Genomic DNA, 25888 nt, shown 5'->3' on the forward strand with positions numbered 1-25888 from the left:
ATTCATACTCACACACTTTTCATTGGTTTTCTTCAAGCTTCTTCTAACTAGCTCATTACTTTTGTGTCGATCTCATAGGTTCTTGATGAGATTAGTATTTGTGTTGCATTTCAGGTTTGTTTTCTTAAAAAAGTTTTGTTAAATATGTCACGGAAAACAATCCTAGGTGGTTTAACCTAAAACTTTATTTCTTGCAATCTACTGAAGTGGATGATCTAAAAATGAGATTGGCTTGCTACGACTAATCTGAGAACATGAAACTTCTTAGGTTTTCACCCATCAAGCAGGTGCCTTATCTGAGAAATCATGATAACATATACTGACTTAATAAACAAGTTAAAACTGGATACGCATTGTTTTGTTTTAACATCTTCAACCTTGCAAATAAATCCCATCCTGGTCTAAATCAAAAGCCCCGAAGCTCCAACCAAGAGAGATCAAATTAAGAAAGGTTTAATTTATAAACAATTATTATGTCAGATTACAAGTATACAAAGATAATGTTCGCTTACCTTTAAAAGTCTTTTCACTCTCTTTCTAAATACGAACTAAACATAAATTAACAAAAATTGAAATAAAATTGAAATATATTTATACGTTTGATAAATATTTTTTAATCAAACACCAAAAATGGTTTTAAACTACTAAAACATATATCATTGTACAAAAACCCGGCGCGTAGCGCCGGCAAACCCCTAGTTTAATATAAAGTTGACTATTTTTGAGACTATAATGTTTGCTATTGTGATCAACACCTTTTTACAGTACTCTGTTTGTATCTTTTTTTATTAGTCATCTTCCTGTTATTTTTTTTTTGGTAAAATGATTAAAAAAAAGACTGAAGCTAAAATTGATCTTTTTGTTCTTGATCATTCATGTTATCTTCAAAGTTAATAACATAGCCAACGTAAATGATCGACGTTGAGATTTCAGCTTTTCTGATTTTTACTATTCTAATGTTCAATATAATTTGAATATTCTCTTTGTTTTATAATATAATGGTTTAAAAGTATTTTTTGTTTCACTATATAAATTGTTTTTAGATTTCAATGTAAATTTATATTTATTGGATATTGTGTAGCCAATTAAATTATGTAAATTACTGTGTAATTGATTAAATTTATATATTAAATGACAGATTTCTAAGTGGGGGTTATTGGTTCTAGTAGTTTAGTGGATTTAGAAATTCTTTTTGGATTTAGAAATCATTGACTAATCCATTGATTCTAAAATCAGACAAACAGATTTCAAAATTAACTATATAGATTTCAAAATCAAAATAAGTGGATTATTATAAATCAATGAAATGGATTTGTAAAGTTCTCATTGAGTAATTATGCATCTAGTTCATCATTTGATATATATATATATATATATATATATATATTTTCTTCTTCTAAAGTTTCTTAATGTCTAAAAAAATTATATATTCATGTTTGATAATGTATACATTTGATAAAAAAGCTTAAGAACCTATCAAAACACGCACAAACACATTGCTTATGTTATTTGAATCACAGTAATGATAACTAATTCAGTTGTTCGTATGCGAGACACGTTTTGTTTGTACCTATCAATTTGAAAGTTTAAGAAGTGTCAATAAATTCTCTCTTCACAAGAGAAAACAACTCGAGAAACAATTCATCATCACTTTTGTAGCAACAAGATAAGTAATAACACCAATTTCGTTTTCTTTTGTTGAAAAAAAAATGTACCTAATGCATGTTTTGAAAATGAACAAAAGACGTAATATTAAGGTTCTTATCAACTACGTATACACACGAAAAAAAAATAAGGAATTGGAAAAACCTAATAATACAAATCCAGTCAAAATAACAAGGTTTAACTCAATATTTGCTCTTTTGTGTTTTACTCTTAAAATTATTTATAAATCCACTCAAATCTAAGTTAAAATCAAATTCTTAAAAAAATCATTAATATTGAATAACACATGATTTTAAAATCTATTTTTAAATTATAGAACCAATAACAACAGATTTGAAATTAGATTTTAAAATGATAAAACCAATAACACTTGATTTAGTTTGGATTTTAAAATCCATTAAAACACTTAAACCAATAACACCCCCTAAAGTAATAACTTTTAAATATTACATATTTTAATTAAAATTGATTACATTTTGAAACAGATAGAGTAATTTATAAACTAACTCTATATAGATATGAGGACAAAATTGTAAACTGGTCTCATCTTGAATTTCTCTCATTCTGTGCATTCCTAATTGGGAGGAGATAATCAACATCTAATTTTATGTTACATTAAGGATGATGTAAGGAAGACATAAAGATATATTTCCAGTTATCACAAATATAGAATCAATTGACTACAACGTAATTATGTCTAGCGTAGGACAACATAGAAGAGTTTCCATATCTTTTAATATTATAATATCTCACTATATTATTGGTTAAATCAGTTTTCTCTAGCACAAATACTCACTCAATTCTTAGAGTTTAAGCTTTTCTATATGATGATATTAGTAGTTTGATCCAAAAAAAAAAACGGTCGAACTGTACACTATAATTGGAGAAAGAAAACAAACAAAAATCAACCGAAGACTTTTAAGGTATATGAAACAAAAATTGGAAATATCAATTCTCTGCATTTAAAGAATAATGCAATAAAATTGTAAAAATACAAAATAAAACAAAAAAATACACAGAAAGAAAGATTTAGTAAAATAAAATCATAATATAAAATTGATAGTGCTCAGCTACACTAAAAAGTCTAAATTTACAACATACACAGTTTTATTTACATCTTGAAACCTATTATCTAATTAAAATGATTCTAAAAAAAGTGCCAGCACGAAGAGTTAAAAAATATACAATAAAATACAATACATAACGTTAAAAATACATTATCACTGTAGCTAAAAAAACCTTATATAGGCTGAATAAGCTGAAGGTTATCTGCCATGTACTTATGCCAAGCTGTCAAGAAAAATATGTGAAACTTTGGTAGATAAACCACAAACTATTAAAAGAAGGTCGTATATAATTCTGCAGAATATGTTTATTTGCTATGTTTAGAAGAGGGAATCTTGTATGTAATTACTATTACTGAATTGTCATTTCCTAAAGACAACTTTTGAATACATCCCAAAACTATAAGACTTATCATTTCTTTGTTAGCCAAGTGAAAACCCATTCTAGTTGCAGATTTCTAGCATAAGAGAAATTCGAGTGCATTTAGAGGAGGAAACACATAAAAGAAGAAAAAAATAATAATTACATGAATGATGAATCCAGACAAACCAAACAACAGTACTTGTCGTTGAACAAACATTATTTTTCTTCTAAACTCCAAGTTTCCAACAATTGCATACAGAAAAAAAGTCATAAGAAAAACGCTCTACAAAGTTTCAAAATTTTCTAGTTGACTCTTTTCTTTCTGTAAACATCAAAGATGTCTCCACCTCGAGCTTGTACAACGTGTTTTTTGGTTGCTTGGAAGTAACAGCAATCCTCTTCGTCCACAAGCTCAAAATTCAGATTATACTTTGACACTGAATTTGTTGTTTTGATTCTTATGCGATGGCATCAGATCATATGGTGCCTTTTAAATGACCAATATGGTCACTAAACTGAGCAGTACCTTCTGATTTTAGAGCAGAGGCTTCCCAGTTAACACATCGGGTAAACTGTAAATCTCTGGGGATTCAGGGTGACTTTCACCGCAAGAAACAAAGTCGTGAACTTCGTTTCCATTGAACTGCACACTATTTCCTCCTCCATTTGCCTTTCCTTCATCAAAACCCTCTGTCCAACCGCCTCTTCTAACAACCCAAAAGAAGAATAAGTATTAGACATGAGCACATAACAACAAGTGTCATCTGGATCCAGGTTCATCAAACATTTTACTTCTTGCTGAGCAACCTCAACTTTTCCTGCAAGCACAAAGAAAACAACTCCATATAATAGTGTCTTCTTCCACCATTATGGTCGTTATTACTCTCTTCTTGAAACTCTTTACTTTTTGGACCCCAACACAATGGTTTTGTGATTCCTGAGCTTGATTCTTTAAATTCTCAGCTTTGCTCTCTGCTTCTCCAAGCTTTGACTGCGTCTTGTAGGCTTGATTACCAACTAATGCTAGCTTAATCAAATCAAATATGGCCGACAGCAATATCTATTTTGTTGACTGTGACTATGACTTGCTCCACACCAAAAGCTATAAAAACCCATGTATGCTCCTTGTCTGCCCTTTCAAATTATCTAAGCCAGCTTCAAAAGCACCAATAGTTGCATCTATGACCAGAATCACAGCAAGTTCGGAACCATGAGCTAGGTAAAATACTGAACTCCTAAAAGTACACCACCAGTTCTGTTGAAGGAGTGTGTTCAATTTATTTTTAAAATATGACCGAATAAGTGAAAATCAAAGCAACAAAATGTTTGATGAGGGCTTACGGGGAAATGAGGAAATGGACTACAACTCGAGTAGTTGCGGTGACATTGTTGAGAGCAGAGCCTTGGACAGACTGTATGTGGCCTACAACATCTACAAATAAATAAACTGGTTTGAAATGGTAACAACAACAACCAAAGCTCTCTTGTCCAAAAAATAAGCTTCTTCATTCCAAAGAACCTATGCATCCACGCTAGCCTTAGTACCAGTTACAATATTCCACGGATAAAACTACAATTCAGACCCAAAAGAAACAAAGGAAGAAAAAAATAGATGAACTCCAAGCATTTAGATGGGACTTACTTCTCTCTCAGGCTTGGGAACACAACATTTGACTAAGCATCATTTGATTATGGTCCTCAGCTTCCCTATACATATGTTCCAGTCAGAGAATAGATTAGTTCCAAAATGGGGAATCAAATCAATTTCCTTTCAACTAATAGACACGCACACTTTTTAGCATCTTCTGGTTCTCTGTCTTGATCTGGATTCTACATTGATGAATGCCATGGATCCCCTTCTAATTAGGTTAGTTCAAGATGAGGCAAAAATATTTTAAAATGAAAAATTTCCCAATTGAAAAAGATAAAACCGGCATAAGTGAAGGTTACGAAAAAATATAGTGCCATGTCAAGCCATGAGCTCTTGCTTTCTGCTATGTCTAGTAGCTTCTGTTTTCGGATCAGCCTACACAGAAGAAATATAAGAGACATATTAATAAAACATCAAATTGCAAACATCGTATTTTCAAATAAAACCCAGCCATTGTTACCATGTTTCCATGTCAGGATCTATGCGGCAGAAGGATCCACTGTTGATTGCTCCGGTAACCATGACGCTAGCGCTGAGGGGATCTGGCCGATATTGACAGTATATACTTCTAGATCTAGAAAATGGAAAGGCTTGGTTCAGATTTAGACTGCAACTATTGATTTCAAAATTCACTATACCTTTGGCGGGTGGATTTGTAGCCGGAGCTTTTACCAGCTCCTTCACTACCTTTTGAACATGGCTTCCTAAGTTCACATGAACTGGAATAAAAATCACCAGAACTCCACTTGTACGGCGTCGTAGTAGCTTAACTAAACAACCAACACAAACATCCCTCTGTCTTTAGAAAGGACTCTTAGAAACTGGTACGTGAAAAATACATCAAAAATATCTTCAGATATTATGGAAACGACTATACCATTATAAACATACACAAAAGGAGCCAGAATAGACTAAAGGCAAGGAATCTGGAGCCGCTGTGAAAAGAAATTGAATTTGTCAGAAAATAGAGAGAAAGCAGTTGAACAAAAATATGAAACAGATAAATCCAAGGAAACATACGATGGGCTCTTCATAATCCTTTGAACTTATGTATTCGACATGGCTGGCTGAGGACGTTTAAATTCTCTTTCAAGCTTCGGTAAAGAATAAAAACTCTAACATGGTGTGAGATTGTTGAAATACAATGCAAGAGGAGACTTGCCAGAGGATTGAACTGATTTCATGGCCATCGATCCAAGTTGTTGAATATGATTCCATGAAAGCTTTGACGACGGGTTTATATAAGCAAGAGAGGAAGGTGGAAGGAGCATAAATGAATAATTAAGAGTGGGTTGCGAGTAAAACGGACAGGATTGGAGGAATTTGGAACGATGAAGACATATGAATTTATCGACTCAGCCTCGACTGTTTTAGGGTTTCTTTTGAATTGGGTTTATGAGCCAACTACTTCAATTTACGGATCAAGAAAAAAAAAAGCAGCCCAACACCGGTGTGACGTGGACAAATAAACTCATCCCATTGGCTGATTTTAATAGCCGACGTGGATGGTCTCTATGTTGCTCGTATTCGGCTTTTAGTATTGTAGATGATTTGTTTCTACTGTGATGTTATTATTATTGGTACATAGATTACCCGGTTTGTTATTATTATTGATATGATGTATGTCTATTTTAGTATGGCTAATAAAATAGTTGTATTTTAAATGACAATATTTTATCAGTAGAAAACAAATTATATTTTAACAGAATACATATACGTCGTTTTTATGTCAAAAGACTCAAAACTTTAGAAGTGATTTCTTATAAGAACTCCAAATAAAACTTAAAATTAAACAAAATTCCAGATTTGACCTAATATTACTTTTCATCGCGACTCCTATAAATGCCATCTCAACAAAGTGTCGAGAGAAAAGCTTTGAAAGTGCATAAAATATAATTCCGAAAGTTTCTACCATTATCATATAAATAAACCGCAGTATGTCCTCCATTACAAATCTTCCCCATGCAGGCTTCGATGCAAAAGTCTTAAACAACCAACCAAGCAACATACCATCGGAATACGTATGGTCCGACGAAGACAAACCCTCAACCGACATCAAAGAGCTCCAAATCCCTATCCTCGACATCTCCAGTTTTCTCTCCGGACAAGACAACCATGTCGCGATTTCTCAAGCGTCTAGGCTCGCGTCCGAAGCTGCGAAGCTTCACGGCTTCTTCCTCGTCACAAACCATGGAGTTCAGGAGGGGATATTGGCACGTGCCTACAAGTGTATGGGCACGTTTTTTTACTTGCCGGCGTCGGAGAAACAAAAGGCCAAGAGGAAATGGGGTGAGATCTCCGGTTACGCTGATAGCTTTGCCGGAAGATTCTACTCGGAGCTTCCGTGGAAGGAAACGTTGACGTTTAGATTCTCTGCTGAGGAGAAGCTCAGGAGCGGCACGGAAACAGTTAAAGATTACGTTTCTAAGACAATGGGAGACGGGAACGAAGAGTTTGGGTAATATATACACCTTCCGTATTTGGAAAAGATATGTTTTAGACTTTAATTAATTCAATTTGATTTAAAACTAAAATATAAATTTAAAATATGAATTGTATACCAATAAAAATAAAACTAAACAAAGCTAGTAAATGATAGATAAGAATATGTATAAATCTTAAACCTTAATCGTTCAAATACAGAAAAGTATCAGCCATCTAGAACTATTTATAAACTAGTAAAATCATATATGTTTTAGCTAACTTATATGAAAATATTTTATCCAAAGAATGTCATGCAGATCTAGTTAATAATGTATATTTTGTGATTGTTTCATGCAGAACTGTGTTTCAAGAATACTCAGAGGCGATGAACACACTTTCGCTAAATATCATAGAGTTTCTTGGAATGAGTCTTGGGATCGAAAGACGCTATATGAGAGAGTTTTACCGAGATAACGATTCGATACTTAGGTTGAATTACTATCCACCATGCAAGCAGCCAAACCATACATTAGGGACAGGACCCCACACCGACCCGACTTCTCTAACCATACTTTATCAAGACCACGTCGGTGGTCTTCAGGTTTACGTGGAGAACCAGTGGAGATCCATCGCTCCCAAGCCTCAATCATTCGTGGTTAACATCGGCGATACCTTCGTGGTAATTAAGTTAGCATTTTTTTTAAAGTTAACATTTTCTTTACGTAAGAGACAAAGATTTTGACATTTTGTATGTGCATCCAAAACTCATATTTAAGCGTGATTCAAAATCTCATAATGCTGAGAATGATTGTTTTTGTACCCACTACCCATGAGACTCGAGACAAAAACTGTCTCGTGTTTTAGATGTGGGTCGCTTTATTAGGATGGTGGAACCGTTGCATATGCACTACATATATTATGTATTACATCGAAAATGTATCCATGGTATACTCCTAGTAATTTATATATATATGGACTAATCGAGTTATTACAAATCGGTTTTGTGTTGACATAGCATCAAGTATAAATTTATCCAGGTATTTTACATATGAAATATTTTTCCTGAAACTTATCATGCAAGAAACTTTGTAAGAGTATTGAAAGTCTGTATCTTCTTTTATAGGCGTTGACGAATGGAATATACAGAAGTTGCTTGCACCGGGCAGTGGTGAACCGAGATAGGGAAAGGATGACATTAGCATTTTTCTTATGTCCACAAATGGACAAAGTGGTGAAACCACCGAAGGAGCTACTAGAAGTGTCCGGCCAAAGGCTGTATCCTAACTTTACATGGTCCATGTTTCTTGAGTTCACGCAGAAGAATTATAGATCCGACAAGAACACTCTTCAAAAGTTCTCAGACTGGCTTAGGAGCAAAGAAGTTATCGACAACAAACTTGCCGGACAAAGTTAGAAAGAGACTGAGAGATAGTTAAATAAAAAGAAATTGAAGGGTTTGTTTTAATGGAAATTTCAGTTAATGTTTTCTGAGCTTCAGACAGTTTATCTATAAAGAATAGTAACCAAGCAACCAACCGCCTTAAAAACAAGAATCCCAAAGATTAGTATGAGCTAACCAAACAACCAACCGCCTTAAATAACCAAAGCATCAACTGTAAGTCTATAATTTTATGTTGTTTTGTCTCCAAAACGTATCCATGAATATATAAGAATATAAAAAAATTAGATCCCTTGTATCTCAAGTGATAAAAGAGTATGTAACTAAGAAGAGACTGCCCTTGACAAAAGAAAAAGGCTTCAATCGTACGTGTTCCATTAAAGGACTTGCATTTTAGCTGAACTGAATCCAATAATTTAGAAAGGTTAAAGTAACATCTTAAGCAAAAAGCTCACAAAACTGTCAAGTTCCAAACACCATACTGGAGAGGATATATGCACACAACTAGCTTTTGATTTTGATATATCAAACCATATATATTTTTAGGGGATTGCCTCTTATCCTCTGAAGGTAAGACTAATTCTAACAGTAGTTGCCATTAATAATTTGGAGATATATTGTTATATCAACAAAACCCACATGTCTATAACCGTGACAAGAGAGTAGAGAAGCAATTACGTATATACATTACATATATAGGTGGCACAAAAAGGTTGCGCCATGAGTTAAAATAGCTTTGGACCCCTTGTTTATGTGCCATCGGAGTAAATATTTTAGGTTTTAACATGCATATACATACATTAGTAGTCACTTTGTTTCATAGACCTTTTCCACATGTATTATGAAAAAAAAATATAGAGTTATTTGTTTATAGTTACTTTTATTTGCCCAAGAATTATAACCAAAACTCCAAAAGAAAACCCCACATTAACAACTATTATACAACACTCTGATTTTTAATTAATATTCTTATAACTTTATTCGCTCAAGACATGATACAGTTTGTAATGCATTTTTTCCTGTAAAAAGATGCGATCTTAATTTATATATGATTGACTATTTGTATTTTAGGGTCAAGACAAGAGAACAAAATACAGAAAACAAAAGAATGGCCCATCTAAATAATTTTCTTGGTGGCTTCTCATGAAATGTATTTGCTGATGATTCAGCTATACATCAAAACTCGACAGTCGACACATCACACACTAATTTCTTTTCGTTTGCTTCCTCCTTTGTGTTGACAAGATTATCACAATACTTCTGTAACTCACATATGTTAAGAGTAAATTACGTTTTTATGACTTGAAAAGTTATGGAAAAAGCTTCTAAACATTTAGTTTAATCATCCAGAAATAGTATCTTTCATTTCTAAAATCACCTCACCTCAAGATGTCCAATGATTTCAACTCTTTTCTCCAGTGATGTCGCGGAAAGGAAGAAAAAAATAACAATAAGCCGAAAAATATGTTTCTTATTTTTGTCTCTAAATCTATGTTAGATTCGGCAGAGAGTAGGGGCCTGGGGTTGTACCAAGTAAAGAGACGATGTGTTTTTTTCTTTGTTATCTTCTTGTATTGTTTTACCTTATAGCCGGTGTTATTAAATTATAGTTTCTTGAAGTATTTAAATGAAATTAAACCTCCAAAAGTACCAAATAAAGTGAAACAACTCTAGAGATTAATCGTTTTAGAGAAATGTTGTAATTGTTTTTGCTTTCTACAACACGAACCATGATGAATTCATTGACAAAAAAAATATATAGATGATGATGGTACTCACTCTGCGTCATAAAGTTAAAATATTCACTTGTACTATTATCATTGTTCTTTAATTACTATTATTTTTATGACCATTATAAGAGCAACATTAGATAAGAACTCCAAAGAATTTTTTTAAAAAAAATATTAATATTTTAATGAATTATAATTAGAAATTAAAAGTTAATTGTAATACAAAATTTCAATCAATCTATTGTTTACAAGTGTCATACAGACTTTAGTGGAGCTTTAGAAAATTCTAATATTAGAAGTTTTGTCTATTCTCTCTCTTCTCATTTGATTATTTTTGATTATTTTTTATTATTTTTTATTCTAAAAACAAACTTTAAAATTCTTAGTTAGAGGTGTTCTAACAACAAATAATTATAATATAAAAATCTGATGCGTTTTATCATTTTTGAAACTCCAACCCTCAACAAAGAAAATTTTATGTAACTAATAATAAACCATATAAACGTTGACAAAAAAACCCATCTAAATATTTAGCTTTGCATAACTGCGTTTAAAAAGAACGGCACGTGGAGGTAAAGTGTGCGAAGATCAATCTCCTTTTATGAAGGCCTACCAATGGCCCATCAATGAGCTTTGGCTTCCTAAAGAGAGGTCCGCGTCACATGCATCTCTTTTGTTTTTTTATTCTCTTTTTTTGTCATTGTCTCTTTCAAATACTTATAACTAGGCCTGGAAATATTGACTTTACCTATGGGGCCCGGCCCATTTGACCTACGGCAGAGCGGATGTGGATTAAACAATTTGAAAAAATCGATTCGCAGATGTGGATTATGAACATTTTATGAAGAGTGGATGCAGGTTGGTGGATTTTGAATCGAGTGTATCCACCAACCTGTAATTTTTATTTTTTAATTTTTTTTGTTAAAAAGGTATTATTTTTTAAAGAAAATATGCGAATTTAAAAAATAGATATAATTTTAATTATAAATATATAATTTATATTATTTTTTACAAAAAGTAAATTAAATAATTATTTTTTAAAATAAAAATATAATCCGTGGATCACCCGCAAAATTAAACAAGACGGATGTAGGGATAAATTTATTTGTTCGCAGATCGTGCGGATCGGATTTTTTGATAAAAAAAATTACAATCCGTAAATTGGCGAATCAAGCGGGACGGGTTTGACCCGCAACCCAGTCCTATTTACAACGCACCATGTAATCTATCAGTCTATGTAATGTTTGGTTGCCCTAATCTTTGTTTTCTAGTTGGGAATAAATATCAATACAAAAAACAAAACAAAAAACCACCAAGAAAAAGCAAATTGACAAGATTGCAAGAAAACAAACGACATATCATCTTATGAATGAGTCCAAATAAGGAATTAGTATCATGGACCTACATATCATGCGTCACTCTCACTATCACAAATTTACAGTATTGTCTTCTTCTTTTTTTTGTAACTGAATTTACAGTATTGTCTAATCATTGAAATAATAGGTAGATCACGCTTCGTTAAACTCAGAATTGGAAAACCACATATTATCTGAGTATCCAATTTTACATTTTTTTTAAATAAAGAATCCAATTTTACTTATCTATTCCCAATCTATTATATAATCTATTATATAATGAGGGAGTTTCTCACCCCTAAGCGTGCCACGTCGACAGTATGGGTTCCACAAGCAAAAAAAAAACTGCGTAATAATGATTTAAGGCAAATGGGTTTTGAAACCGAAATAAAAGATAAGACCCCTTTGAAATGTGTTATAACGAGTTTCCTATATATCAAATGGGTTTGGTCACTGAAAATAAAGAAAATGCCCATTTGATTTTATGCATTGTAATAGTTAGAGTAAGCTCATATGGTCAAGTGTCGTTTTCGAAGGAAATTTAGGGTTTTCTTTATCGCTTCAGACAGATCTCAAACACAGCGTGACCCAGTCTTTTCCTAAGATGTTTATCACTGGCAAACTCTACATCTTCACATCTTTAATCACTTCATCGTTAATAGTCCTGATTCGTAACACCTCCCTAAAGCCTCCTTATATATACTTCATCTTTAACAGAGGAACTCTTCATCTCGAAAAAACTCATTGATTCCTCTACCAGGCTTACATCTTCTCAAAAACGTCTCCCTGCTTCTCCAGTTGCTCAAACCGGCATCCTTCTCTCAACCTTCGACTCTACCCGGCCTTGGTCGTACTACTCAGACCATAGTTTTTCTTCTCCTCCGCTTTAGGGATTTCCGCAACACAAGAAAGGTGGTGAATTTGTGGGATTCAAGCTTCTCTTCCTTGGTGAAAAGGTAAGCACATCTTTGATCTGTCACACTTATCTAATAGAATTGTCTTTCTTCTATCACCACTGATCTATTGTTTCTGTCCTATAATCGATTGTCTAACTCTTTCCTCATATGTATCTTCTCTCTGAATCTACAGGATTCCGTGATCCACAGGTTCATCCCCGTTGGTCTTGCCAATCACTACCGTCCGTCTTTGCTTGCTAGTTCAGTTGCGAAAGTCGGTTTGAAGATTCATCCAATCATAGGCTTGGTAAAATCATCTCTCAAGTTTACTTTGTCTGTTTAATGATTTGAGAAACGTAAATTTATTGTATTATCATTATTGGTATCAGGGAAATAGTGGTTACGCAACATCTCAGAAACCTTTTTATCGAGGCAATGCAATGTTAGGTCCATTCGAAGTTGTATACAGGTAAAGTGCCTGGTGTTTACGAAACAAAATCTAAATCTGATCCATAGATTGCATAGACTGAGTTACAAAAAATAAATTCTTTAAGGTTTATCTTCGCAGGCCTAATTCAACCACATGAGGCAAAAGCAGTTTGCTATGTTCTGGAAACAGAGAAATGAATGAAGGGCCAAAAGCTTTGATGCAGAGGTCAAAGCCTTGAGAGAAACAAAGGAAACAGGAGGCTGACATGGAAACAGAAAATCAGTGAAGGAAGATCTTGATACAGCAAGATCTAAGCTCAACGAGAAAGAGTACAAGTTGTGAGCTGCTCTGAAGGACTCGAAGAAAGGTAACCAAAACCATAATCATGACATCTAAATACTTAACACTACTTCATTTTGGTATAGAAATTCATAATTTTGTATGAGTTCTCGCAGTGTTGAAATGAAAATGCAGGGAATATGAGTAGAGTGATTCACAATTCACAATTCACAAACTAAGGGGTTCATGTGTATTTAATTATAATAGAGTTTTTCTGTGCAGATATGAGATATTGCAACAGAGACGTTTACGTACGCAACTAAGCATGACAATGAAATTTCGACACAAAAGATCTTCACGCGGGGGAGTATGGAAGACTCAATGGCAAAAGGTTCATTTTACAAAGCCGAGGATGATAATAATATAGTTACTCATGATGGTGGTAGCAATCACAATGCCTTGATCATGTGCAAACAAGTGAAATCCATGCAAGGAATGCTTGTTCCAAAAACTATCTCTCTCCTCCATGCAATGTTTTATCATTAATTAGAATAAAAAATCTCTAGCTTTGTTTGCAAGTTTTGTTATTCTATAAATAAGTTGTAATCTTCAATGAAATAATAAGAGTGATTTGATATTTTTGGAAACCTTTGAGAGTGATTCTCAGCTTTGTTCCTTCGGAAACTTACTGATCCGTTTTGGTGCGTCATATCCAAGGGATCTTTTGTCTGTATGGATATCGTATTTCTGTTTTTAGGTGTGTGAACCCAAGCAACACATCCTTCAAAGTCGTCTTGGTGTGTCATATCCACGGGCTTAGGAGCGGGTAAATCAAAGGCTTTCCGCAATCTTTGTGTGACCATTCGTTCCACTTTCCTTTGATCGAGTATTCGATTCAAAGCCTATCCTTTACCAACCTTCAAATGCTGATTACCGGGAGGGTTTTCATTACTTTCTATACAACTCGAAAGTTTAGTTAACTGTTTGTACCACTATTTTCTTTTAACAAATCTTCTCTGTTTAAACGAAGAACTTAACTTTGTGTGACCTCCAAGAGCACCATTGGTTTCCAGTATCCATATTGAATCTCCAGGGACTAATACAGTAAAGCATCTGAATGAACATCTCCATAGTTTTCTGAATTCTTCTCATTCGTTGATTGTATCCATAACTTCCACATTTGATATAGTATTGATGAAGCCAACTTTGATTTCTCTGTAAATCCAACTTCCCCAACTTTACAGTAAACTCAACTTTGGTTTTTCCTTCAGAGACTGATGAGCAGTAACCAATGGAAAAGCTGAAGATGAAAGATCGCTTTTGCAGCTTCTACGATATGATTAATGAAACCAATGGAAAAACTAAAGGAAGGATAAAATAATCAGAGGAAGTGGAGGATCTTTTCTGGATTAGGGTTTTGTGATTAGAGGTGATGATTGTTTCCTTGATTTTTAGATTTTGGTTTTCGGTTTTTAGATTTTAGTTTTTGGTAAGTCTTTGTGATTTCTAGTAAAAGACTAAAGTTACGTTAGTTTTCATTTACAATAGTAGATGTTGGATTGATTTGTTTAGTTAGAAAATATTTTTGGGTAAATTACAAGAGGGAAGTGTGTGGCAAGCTCAAAGCATGAGAATGTGTAAATGGAGAAGATAAAAGTATGTGAGAGTATAATTGTTTCTTGTTTTCACTTATCATGAATATTATAAATTAGGTAACTTTTTCGTGCTTGTGCATGAATATAAAACTTTACAAAAAAATCAAACTATAGTTACTGAATGTGTGGTTTTCATTCTTGATCAATTTAAAATCATTTTATAATCTATATATATATATATATGAATAATTAAATATAATATTATGTTTAAAATTATGTTGTTATCTCAATTAAATATCTTATTTTATATAATCATTTTATATTCGGGTTTCTAAAAAAAAATCAAAAAGTGTCAATCTTAACCAAAATTCTGAACCGAACTAACCAAAATCCGAATCGAAATAACCAAAGTAACTGAAATAACCAAAATGAACTAACCAAACTAACCAAAATTTGAACCGAGATAACTGAAATTAACCAGAAAGTTTCAACTTTTATTCAGTTTAACCGAACCAACTGTAAAACCGAAAAATTTCGTTAAAAAAATTGAAACAGAACTAACCAAAAACCAAACCAAAATTTTCGGTTCACTTTGGTGAGATTTTGACCAACCCGAACTACCCGAAGAAACCGAACCCGCATGCCTATGCACTACTCTCGTTTGGAAGAATCAAACATGATAACTCAGTGTCCTTAGCATTTTTGCTTAAGACCAATTCCTCACTGGAAATGAATAAAACAGAGTGGACATTTCTCGAAACCTACTCCTCCACTTATGGTTCCTCTAGTCTCAGTGCGACCATATATATATATCCATAAGTGTACGTTTGTACATAAAAATCCCAAAGATTAATGGAATTGAAACTTTCATTGCAAGTCTTAATAGAAAGATACACAGTTGACAAAGAAAAAAAGAAAGATACACATGTATTTCAAATAATGAACACATGTAGATAGAGCTTCCAAGTGTGCGATTACGTTTCCTTTGGAGTTTATTTTATGTATATTTTTTTTTTTATAAACCAGTGTGAAACTTATCTAGTATAATGTATAGCCTAGAGATCATACTATTGGAATTTTGGTTTGAAATTATATAAGATCTGATTTTCTAAAAGAAAAAAACCATGTCTATATTCTTACAACAGTTCAGAACTGATTTCATATTTTTATATCGATACAATGAAATCAAACTAGTTAATATAAATTGAATCTAAGTCTCATTCCGGTATAAATGTCTTGATTTGGATTATCAGGATTTAACAATTTTTACATAGTTACATGCATCAAACAAGATAGAATATATATAAGGTTTTGAAAATGATACAGACGCACAACAAGATTCAGAACCATGCACACACACAAAAAAAACAAAGCTGAGTTTTGCTGTAATCAAAACCTTGTTACCGTTGGCGTCACCCAAAGCGATAGTTATCTGATCCATTGACAAATCAAGGGAGAAACAGCTAGTGGTGACAATCACAGTGCAAGGGCAGTTTTCTTCTTCATCATGAGGGATGGATGATAAAGAGAATAATTATGTGGTCTTTCTTCAGAGAGATGAGAGCTGAAAAGAGCGCATGAGAAGTTGCGTTATATAAAGACTGGTGGTAGCGTTTTTAACTTTTGATTAATTATGTTGTTACAATGAGAAATATTACGTAGATAATTTTACAGCCGATAATTCTACCACTATATGAGAATATGTCTGACTGGTGGTAGCTTATAACTTACACTTTGCACACTACATAACCCACTAACAACAAGCTTAGAGCAAGAAAAATATCTTTCCTCTAGCAAAGTGACGTATCATTTCTATTAAATTTAAATTAGTTTACACTGTTTCTAATGAAGAACGCAAACATTATCTCATTTTAACATTACAAAAAGTGCGTGGAATTATAAAATGGTTACATATGTACATATTACACCAACACGCCATAATCATTTGTTAAAGGTCAACGTTCTTTGGGTGCACTTTTCTCCCGTTCATCACAGCCAAATTCGGTTTTCGTTAACAACCACATCTGATACCAATATCTAGATTAGTATTGGATCATGCGCGACTTCTGAGGTACCGTAAGCCATGCCCGTACCACCAAAAGCAGTGATTCAATCAACATGAGAAAAAGTTTTAGTGTTCCAACATTCTGATTTATGAGCAAAGTAATAAGATACTGGATAGTGTAACGGAGATTACTCCTATAACTACGCTGCGCTACTCAAATGCTCAGGTTAAAAACTACGCTGCGCTACTCAAATGCTCTGCTCAGTTGCAGGAGATGGGTACCCCAATTGATCACATCTCAGGCGCGCCTTTCGTCCTTATTCCGGATGAAAACATTGAGGCCGCCAAGATGGAGTTCAAAGATTTCATCTATGCACGCTTCCATGGTGATTATCCCTCAGTGGGAAAAATTATCGGAGTCGTCAATGTTGTCTGGGCTCGAACTGGTCCTCGAATCTTTGTCCAAAACCTTGGTCAGGGTACTTATCTCCTCCGTGTCACTAATCCAAGAATCCGTGAGGTCCTTCTGTCTCGTACCTGTTGGAATATAGGGGGTCTTCCTATGTTTGTTGCTCCCTGGTCTCCTGAGTACTCTCCGGATGAGCCTCCCCTCACAAGTGCCATAGTTCCTGTTGAGATGCGCAATGTTCCCTACCTGCTGTTCAACAGGGAGAGTCTGAGTCGTATCGCAACGGCAATTGGCAAACCGGAATCCCTTGCCCCTGAAACTGAGCGCAAGGAGAACTTTGAGGTTGCTAAGTTGTATGTTCGCGTTGATCTTACATCCCCACTCCCTCATAAGGTTGTCTCCGGATTCTCTAATGGCAAGGAGGTAATGATTGATGTCTCTTACCCCTGGTTGCCTATTAAATGCGATAGCTGCAGCAAGTTCGGTCACATAAAAGAGAGATGCCCGACTGTTGCGAAGGAAGCTTCCTTAAACCAGGCAAGAGATAGGATGTTAGCTCATCAAACATCAGGGAGAAGATCCAAATCTCGCCCGGGTCGTTCCTATGATAAAAAATCGAAGAATTTGGAAACTCGTTATGTTCCCATTGTCCGTGATACGAATTGTGGAACGGAGCCTCAGGAGAATGATACTGTTTCACCCAAAGCTTAGGAATCTGGTGCTCTAGAGGAGGGTGAAATTTATCAGGAAACTGAGGATCATGAAGCTGATGCTGATAAGTGTGACAGAGTAGTGCAAGATACTGCTCATGGTGGAGTCAGTAATTCGGGCGAAGACAGCAGAGGAAGCGCTGATGTGGTAGTTAGTGATCAACAGTCAGTAAAGGACCGTCGAGGGGATCTGCAAGATGTGATATCGGATAGAGTGGCAGTAGAGGTAATTAGTTCTGAATCATTATCAGAGGCGGTGCCAGCTGCTGTGGTTGAGCTCATTACAGAGGCCTTAGTGTCGAATGTAGATCCTGGTGGCTCTGCAAATTAAGACTCAGATCAAGATGTGGCTAAGCAAGAGGGTACTGAACGTCAAGATACGGCTCCGACACTAGAGGATCAGGATCGTGACAACCTGTTTATTCTGGTTAAGAATAGGAAGAGTGGCCGCAGGGCCATGAGGCGCCAATAAAAAAATTTAATATGTTTTTTGCATGGAATGTGCGTGGACTGAATAGCGATAGACGCCACACGATGACCAAAGATTGGATTAATATCCATAGGCCACTTTTTGGAGCTTTTTTGGAAACTCATATTATGGAGAATAATAAAGAGAGAATTTTAGGAGCAATTCCTCGGGGCTGGAATTTTTTTGGGAATTTTGAGGAGGATGTTTCGGGTCGTATCATCATTGTTTGGGATCCTACCGTCACGATGTGTATCTACCATGCAACTGCTCAATCAGTCACTTTTGGAGCCACTATTCTCTCTGAGAACATTACTCTAACTGTCACATTTGTTTACGGTTTCAATCAAGTGGAGGAACGTAGAGCTTTGTGGGACAGTTTAGTCAAGTTACAGGACACTTCTCCGGTTGCCTCGCATCCCTGGTCTGTTATTGGTGACTTTAATCAGATGTTGAGGACTAATCATCACTCAAATCATCTATTATCTCGTGTTGATGAAGCGGGAATGGATGATGCTAATCTCGGGTTGCAGGATGCTCAGTTGTTTGAGGCGCAAGCCAAAGGTCCCCCCTACACTTGGAGGAACATGCAGGATGACAATCCCATCTCTACAAAAATTGATCATGCATTCATCAACCACGCCTGGTCGTCTGCTTTTCCTGACTCCTATGCAGAGTTTTTGGATCCCTCTCAATCGGATCACGCCCCTTGCCTTCTTCGGATGCCTTCAATCAGACTACTGGTCGTCAAACCCTTTAAATTCTTCCACCATGTGATTGATCACCCTGAGTACGCAGAGACTGTTGCTGACAATTGGAAATGCGATGATATAGTGGGGACTGATCAGTTCAAGTTGGTCCGCTTGCTCAAGAAGTTGAAGCGACCGTTGCGCAGTATTAACAAGCGGCACTTCAGTGGCATATCTCAGAGAGTAAAGGGTCAGAAAGAGAAGGTAGATGCACTACAGCGGGTCCTCCTTACCTCTCCAGAAAACGCTACAGCGGCAGAGGAACATGTTGAGAGAGATAAGTTAAATACTATATTAAAGGCTGAGGAGAAGTTTTACAGACAAAGGTCTAGAGTTCGTTGGGCAGACGTTGGGGATCGTAACACACCCTTCTATCACAGAACGGTTTCTCAGCACGCGTCAAGGAATCATATTCATTATCTTAAAGATACTGATGATCGCATGCTGTTTTCGATGGATGATATAAAGGCTCATGCTGCAAATTATTTTCAGGGGATTCTAGGTTCAACGGTGCTTCCGTTCTCTGCGGCCTCCTCTGAAGACTTGACATCCCTCTTACCGTTTCGATGTACTGAGCTTCAACAGAATTATTTAAAACGCGAGGTCACTGCAGCAGAGATCAAAGCCACGTTGTTTTCCATGCCCATGAATAAGAGTCCGGGTCCGGATGGTTACTCTGTGGAGTTTATCAGAGCTTCTTGGGACACTGTGGGTGAAGATGTCATCAAGGCGGTTCGTGAATTCTTCAGGAACGGTAAATTGCTAAAAGATATGAACACAACTGCTATATCTTTGATTCCTAAGAAGCCAGAATCTTGTTCATTGAGTGACTTCAGACCCATCAGCTGCTGCAATATTGTCTACAAGCTAATCTCGAAAATCATTGCGAACAGGCTTAAACCTATTCTGTCTGAGTGTGTTAGCCCCAACCAGGCCGCTTTCTTAAAGGGTCGCAGTCTCGGGGAGAATGTACTTTTAGCAACTGAGCTCATCAAAGATTATAACAAATCCTCTTGTCACAAGAGCGCTATGCTAAAGATAGATATTCATAAGGTTTTTGACACAGTCTGTTGGGATTTTGTCACCAAGGTGCTTGCGGCTCAGGAGTTTCGTCCTATGTTCATTGCTTGGATCCAAGAAGGCATATCATCGCCTAGATTCTCGGTTGCAATAAATGGTGAACTGGCGGGGTTCTTTGAGGGCAAGAAGGGTCTTAGGAAAGGAGACTCAATTTCCCCATATCTGTTCATTATGTTGATGGAGGTTCTTTCTCGTCTATTAGATCGCGCCCAAGCTGAAGGCTCCTTTCGCTTGCACCCACTTTGTTCTGACCCGAAGCTAACCCATTTATTATTTGCGGATGATCTCTTGGTGTTCTCTGATGGCTCTAGGACATCAACTGCTGGCATTAAAGAGACTATGAATCTTTTCAAGAACTGGTCTGGACTGGATATAAATGAGACAAAGTCAGAGATCTTCTATGGAGGGTATTCTGACATCCAAAAGTCAGTTTTAAGTGATCTCTCTGGTTTTCAGCGTGGTGAGTTTCCGACGCGGTATCTTGGTCTGCCCCTAAGCCCGAAGAGAATTTCTGCAGCTACGTTGCAGCCGTTCGTTGATCGAATAACCTCAAAGCTGCACTCCTGGACAGTAAAGTTTCTATCGTTTGCAGGTAAGGTGAAGATGATATACTCAGTTATCTATGGGATGGTCAACTTTTGGAGTTCTATTTTTTATAAACCAGTGTGAAACTTATCTAGTATAATGTATAGCCTAGAGATCATACTATTGGAATTTCGGTTTGAAATTATATAAGATCTGATTTTCTAAAAGAAAAAAACCATGTCTATATTCTTACAATAGTTCAGAACTGATTTCATATTTTTATATCGATACAATGAAATCAAACTAGTTAATATAAATCGAATCTAAGTCTCATTCCGGTATAAATGTCTTGATTTGGATTATCAGGATTTAACAATTTTTACATAGTTACATGCATCAAACAAGATAGAATATATATAAGGTTTTGAAAATGATACAGACGCACAACAAGATTCAGAACCATGCACACACACACAAAAAAACAAAGCTGAGTTTTGCTGTAATCAAAACCTTGTTACCGTTGGCGTCACCCAAAGCGATAGTTATCTGATCCATTGACAAATCAAGGGAGAAACAGCTAGTGGTGACAATCACAGTACAAGGGCAGTTTTCTTCTTCATCATGAGGGATGGATGATAAAGAGAATAATTATGTGGTCTTTCTTCAGAGAGATGAGAGCTGAAAAGAGCGCATGAGAAGTTGCGTTATATAAAGACTGGTGGTAGCGTTTTTAACTTTTGATTAATTATGTTGTTACAATGAGAAATATTACGTAGATAATTTTACAGCCGATAATTCTACCACTATATGAGAATATGTCTGACTGGTGGTAGCTTATAACTTACACTTTGCACACTACATAACCCACTAACAACAAGCTTAGAGCAAGAAAAATATCTTTCCTCTAGCAAAGTGACGTATCATTTCTATTAAATTTAAATTAGTTTACACTGTTTCTAATGAAGAACGCAAACATTATCTCATTTTAACATTACAAAAAGTGCGTGGAATTATAAAATGGTTACATATGTACATATTACACCAACACGCCATCATCATTTGTTAAAGGTCAACGTTCTTTGGGTGCACTTTTCTCCCGTTCATCACAGCCAAATTCGGTTTTCGTTAACAACCACATCTGATACCAATATCTAGATTAGTATTGGATCATGCGCGACTTCTGAGGTACCGTAAGCCATGCCCGTACCACCAAAAGCAGTGATTCAATCAACATGAGAAAAAGTTTTAGTGTTCCAACATTCTGATTTATGAGCAAAGTAATAAGATACTGGATAGTGTAACGGAGATTACTCCTATAACTACGCTGCGCTACTCAAATGCTCAGGTTAAAAACTACGCTGCGCTACTCAAATGCTCTGCTCAGTTGCAGGAGATGGGTACCCCAATTGATCACATCTCAGGCGCGCCTTTCGTCCTTATTCCGGATGAAAACATTGAGGCCGCCAAGATGGAGTTCAAAGATTTCATCTATGCACGCTTCCATGGTGATTATCCCTCAGTGGGAAAAATTATCGGAGTCGTCAATGTTGTCTGGGCTCGAACTGGTCCTCGAATCTTTGTCCAAAACCTTGGTCAGGGTACTTATCTCCTCCGTGTCACTAATCCAAGAATCCGTGAGGTCCTTCTGTCTCGTACCTGTTGGAATATAGGGGGTCTTCCTATGTTTGTTGCTCCCTGGTCTCCTGAGTACTCTCCGGATGAGCCTCCCCTCACAAGTGCCATAGTTCCTGTTGAGATGCGCAATGTTCCCTACCTGCTGTTCAACAAGGAGAGTCTGAGTCGTATCGCAACGGAAATTGGCAAACCGGAATCCCTTGCCCCTGAAACTGAGCGCAAGGAGAACTTTGAGGTTGCTAATTTGTATGTTCGCGTTGATCTTACATCCCCACTCCCTCATAAGGTTGTCTCCGGATTCTCTAATGGCAAGGAGGTAATGATTGATGTCTCTTACCCCTGGTTGCCTATTAAATGCGATAGCTGCAGCAAGTTCGGTCACATAAAAGAGAGATGCCCGACTGTTGCGAAGGAAGCTTCCTTAAACCAGGCCAGAGATAGGATGTTAGCTCATCAAACATCAGGGAGAAGATCCAAATCTCGCCCGGGTCGTTCCTATGATAAAAAAATCGAAGAATTTGGAAACTCGTTATGTTCCCATTGTCCGTGATACGAATTGTGGAACGGAGCCTCAGGAGAATGATACTGTTTCACCCAAAGCTTAGGAATCTGGTGCTCTAGAGGAGGGTGAAATTTATCAGGAAACTGAGGATCATGAAGCTGATGCTGATAAGTGTGACAGAGTAGTGCAAGATACTGCTCATGGTGGAGTCAGTAATTCGGGCGAAGACAGCAGAGGAAGCGCTGATGTGGTAGTTAGTGATCAACAGTCAGTAAAGGACCGTCGAGGGGATCTGCAAGATGTGATATCGGATAGAGTGGCAGTAGAGGTAATTAGTTCTGAATCATTATCAGAGGCGGTGCCAGCTGCTGTGGTTGAGCTCATTACAGAGGCCTTAGTGTCGAATGTAGATCCTGGTGGCTCTGTAAATTAAGACTCAGATCAAGATGTGGCTAAGCAAGAGGGTACTGAACGTCAAGATACGGCTCCGACACTAGAGGATCAGGATCGTGACAACCTGTTTATTCTGGTTAAGAATAGGAAGAGTGGCCGCAGGGCCATGAGGCGCCAATAAAAAAATTTAATATGTTTTTTGCATGGAATGTGCGTGGACTGAATAGCGATAGACGCCACACGATGACCAAAGATTGGATTAATATCCATAGGCCACTTTTTGGAGCTTTTTTGGAAACTCATATTATGGAGAATAATAAAGAGAGAATTTTAGGAGCAATTCCTCGGGGCTGGAATTTTTTTGGGAATTTTGAGGAGGATGTTTCGGGTCGTATCATCATTGTTTGGGATCCTACCGTCACGATGTGTATCTACCATGCAACTGCTCAATCAGTCACTTTTGGAGCCACTATTCTCTCTGAGAACATTACTCTAACTGTCACATTTGTTTACGGTTTCAATCAAGTGGAGGAACGTAGAGCTTTGTGGGACAGTTTAGTCAAGTTACAGGACATTCTCCGGTTGCCTCGCATCCCTGGTCTGTTATCGGTGACTTTAATCAGATGTTGAGGACTAATCATCACTCAAATCATCTATTATCTCGTGTTGATGAAGCGGGAATGGATGATGCTAATCTCGGGTTGCAGGATGCTCAGTTGTTTGAGGCGCAAGCCAAAGGTCCCCCCTACACTTGGAGGAACATGCAGGATGACAATCCCATCTCTACAAAAATTGATCATGCATTCATCAACCACGCCTGGTCGTCTGCTTTTCCTGACTCCTATGCAGAGTTTTTGGATCCCTCTCAGTCGGATCACGCCCCTTGCCTTCTTCGGATGCCTTCAATCAGACGACTGGTCGTCAACCCCTTTAAATTCTTCCACCATGTGATTGATCACCCTGAGTACGCAGAGACTGTTGCTGACAATTGGAAATGCGATGATATAGTGGGCATTGATCAGTTCAAGTTGGTCCGCTTGCTCAAGAAGTTGAAGCGACCGTTGCGCAGTATTAACAAGCGGCACTTCAGTGGCATATCTCAGAGAGTAAAGGGTCAGAAAGAGAAGGTAGATGCACTACAGCGGGTCCTCCTTACCTCTCCAGAAAACGCTACAGCGGCAGAGGAACATGTTGAGAGAGATAAGTTGAATACTCTATTAAAGGCTGAGGAGAAGTTTTACAGACAAAGGTCTAGAGTTCGTTGGGCAGACGTTGGGGATCGTAACACACCCTTCTATCACAGAACGGTTTCTCAGCACGCGTCAAGGAATCATATTCATTATCTTAAAGATACTGATGATCGCATGCTGTTTTCGATGGATGATATAAAGGCTCATGCTGCAAATTATTTTCAGGGGATTCTAGGTTCAACGGTGCTTCCGTTCTCTGCGGCCTCCTCTGAAGACTTGACATCCCTCTTACCGTTTCGATGTACTGAGCTTCAACAGAATTATTTAAAACGCGAGGTCACTGCAGCACAGATCAAAGCCACGTTGTTTTCCATGCCCATGAATAAGAGTCCGGGTCCGGATGGTTACTCTGTGGAGTTTATCAGAGCTTCTTGGGACACTGTGGGTGAAGATGTCATCAAGGCGGTTCGTGAATTCTTCAGGAACGGTAAATTGCTAAAAGATATGAACACAACTGCTATATCTTTGATTCCTAAGAAGCCAGAAGCTTGTTCATTGAGTGACTTCAGACCCATCAGCTGCTGCAATATTGTCTACAAGCTAATCTCGAAAATCATTGCGAACAGGCTTAAACCTATTCTGTCTGAGTGTGTTAGCCCCAACCAGGCCGCTTTCTTAAAGGGTCGCAGTCTCGGGAGAATGTACTTTTAGCAACTGAGCTCATCAAAGATTATAACAAATCCTCTTGTCACAAGAGCGCTATGCTAAAGATAGATATTCATAAGGTTTTTGACACAGTCTGTTGGGATTTTGTCACCAAGGTGCTTGCGGCTCAGGAGTTTCCTCCTATGTTCATTGCTTGGATCCAAGAAGGCATATCATCGCCTAGATTCTCGGTTGCAATAAATGGTGAACTGGCGGGGTTCTTTGAGGGCAAGAAGGGTCTTAGGCAAGGAGACTCAATTTCCCCATATCTGTTCATTATGTTGATGGAGGTTCTTTCTCGTCTATTAGATCGCGCCCAAGCTGAAGGCTCCTTTCGCTTGCACCCACTTTGTTCTGACCCGAAGCTAACCCATTTATTATTTGCGGATGATCTCTTGGTGTTCTCTGATGGCTCTAGGACGTCAACTGCTGGCATTAAAGAGACTATGAATCTTTTCAAGAACTGGTCTGGACTGGATATAAATGAGACAATGTCAGAGATCTTCTATGGAGGGTATTCTGACATCCAAAAGTCAGTTTTAAGTGATCTCTCTGGTTTTCAGCGTGGTGAGTTTTCGACGCGGTATCTTGGTCTGCCCCTAAGCCCGAAGAGAATTTCTGCAGCTACGTTGCAGCCGTTCGTTGATCGAATAACCTCAAAGCTGCA

At 36.8% G+C, this 25888-nt stretch overlaps 1 protein-coding gene across 1 annotated transcript; it reads left to right on the top strand.

Moving 5' to 3' along the window:
- Positions 1–5612: 5612 nt before the first annotated feature.
- On the top strand, positions 5613–13906 carry LOC103874656 (gibberellin 20 oxidase 3). The gene is made up of 3 exons (XM_009153089.3): positions 5613–7202; positions 7526–7847; positions 8292–13906. The coding sequence occupies exons 1-3, from the start codon at positions 6682–6684 to the stop codon at positions 8580–8582; spliced, it is 1134 nt and encodes a 377-aa protein (XP_009151337.1). The 5' UTR covers positions 5613–6681; the 3' UTR covers positions 8583–13906.
- Positions 13907–25888: the final 11982 nt, after the last annotated feature.

The sequence above is a fragment of the Brassica rapa genome, chromosome A06, assembly GCF_000309985.2.
Source record: "Brassica rapa cultivar Chiifu-401-42 chromosome A06, CAAS_Brap_v3.01, whole genome shotgun sequence".
Taxonomy (NCBI): domain Eukaryota; kingdom Viridiplantae; phylum Streptophyta; class Magnoliopsida; order Brassicales; family Brassicaceae; genus Brassica; species Brassica rapa.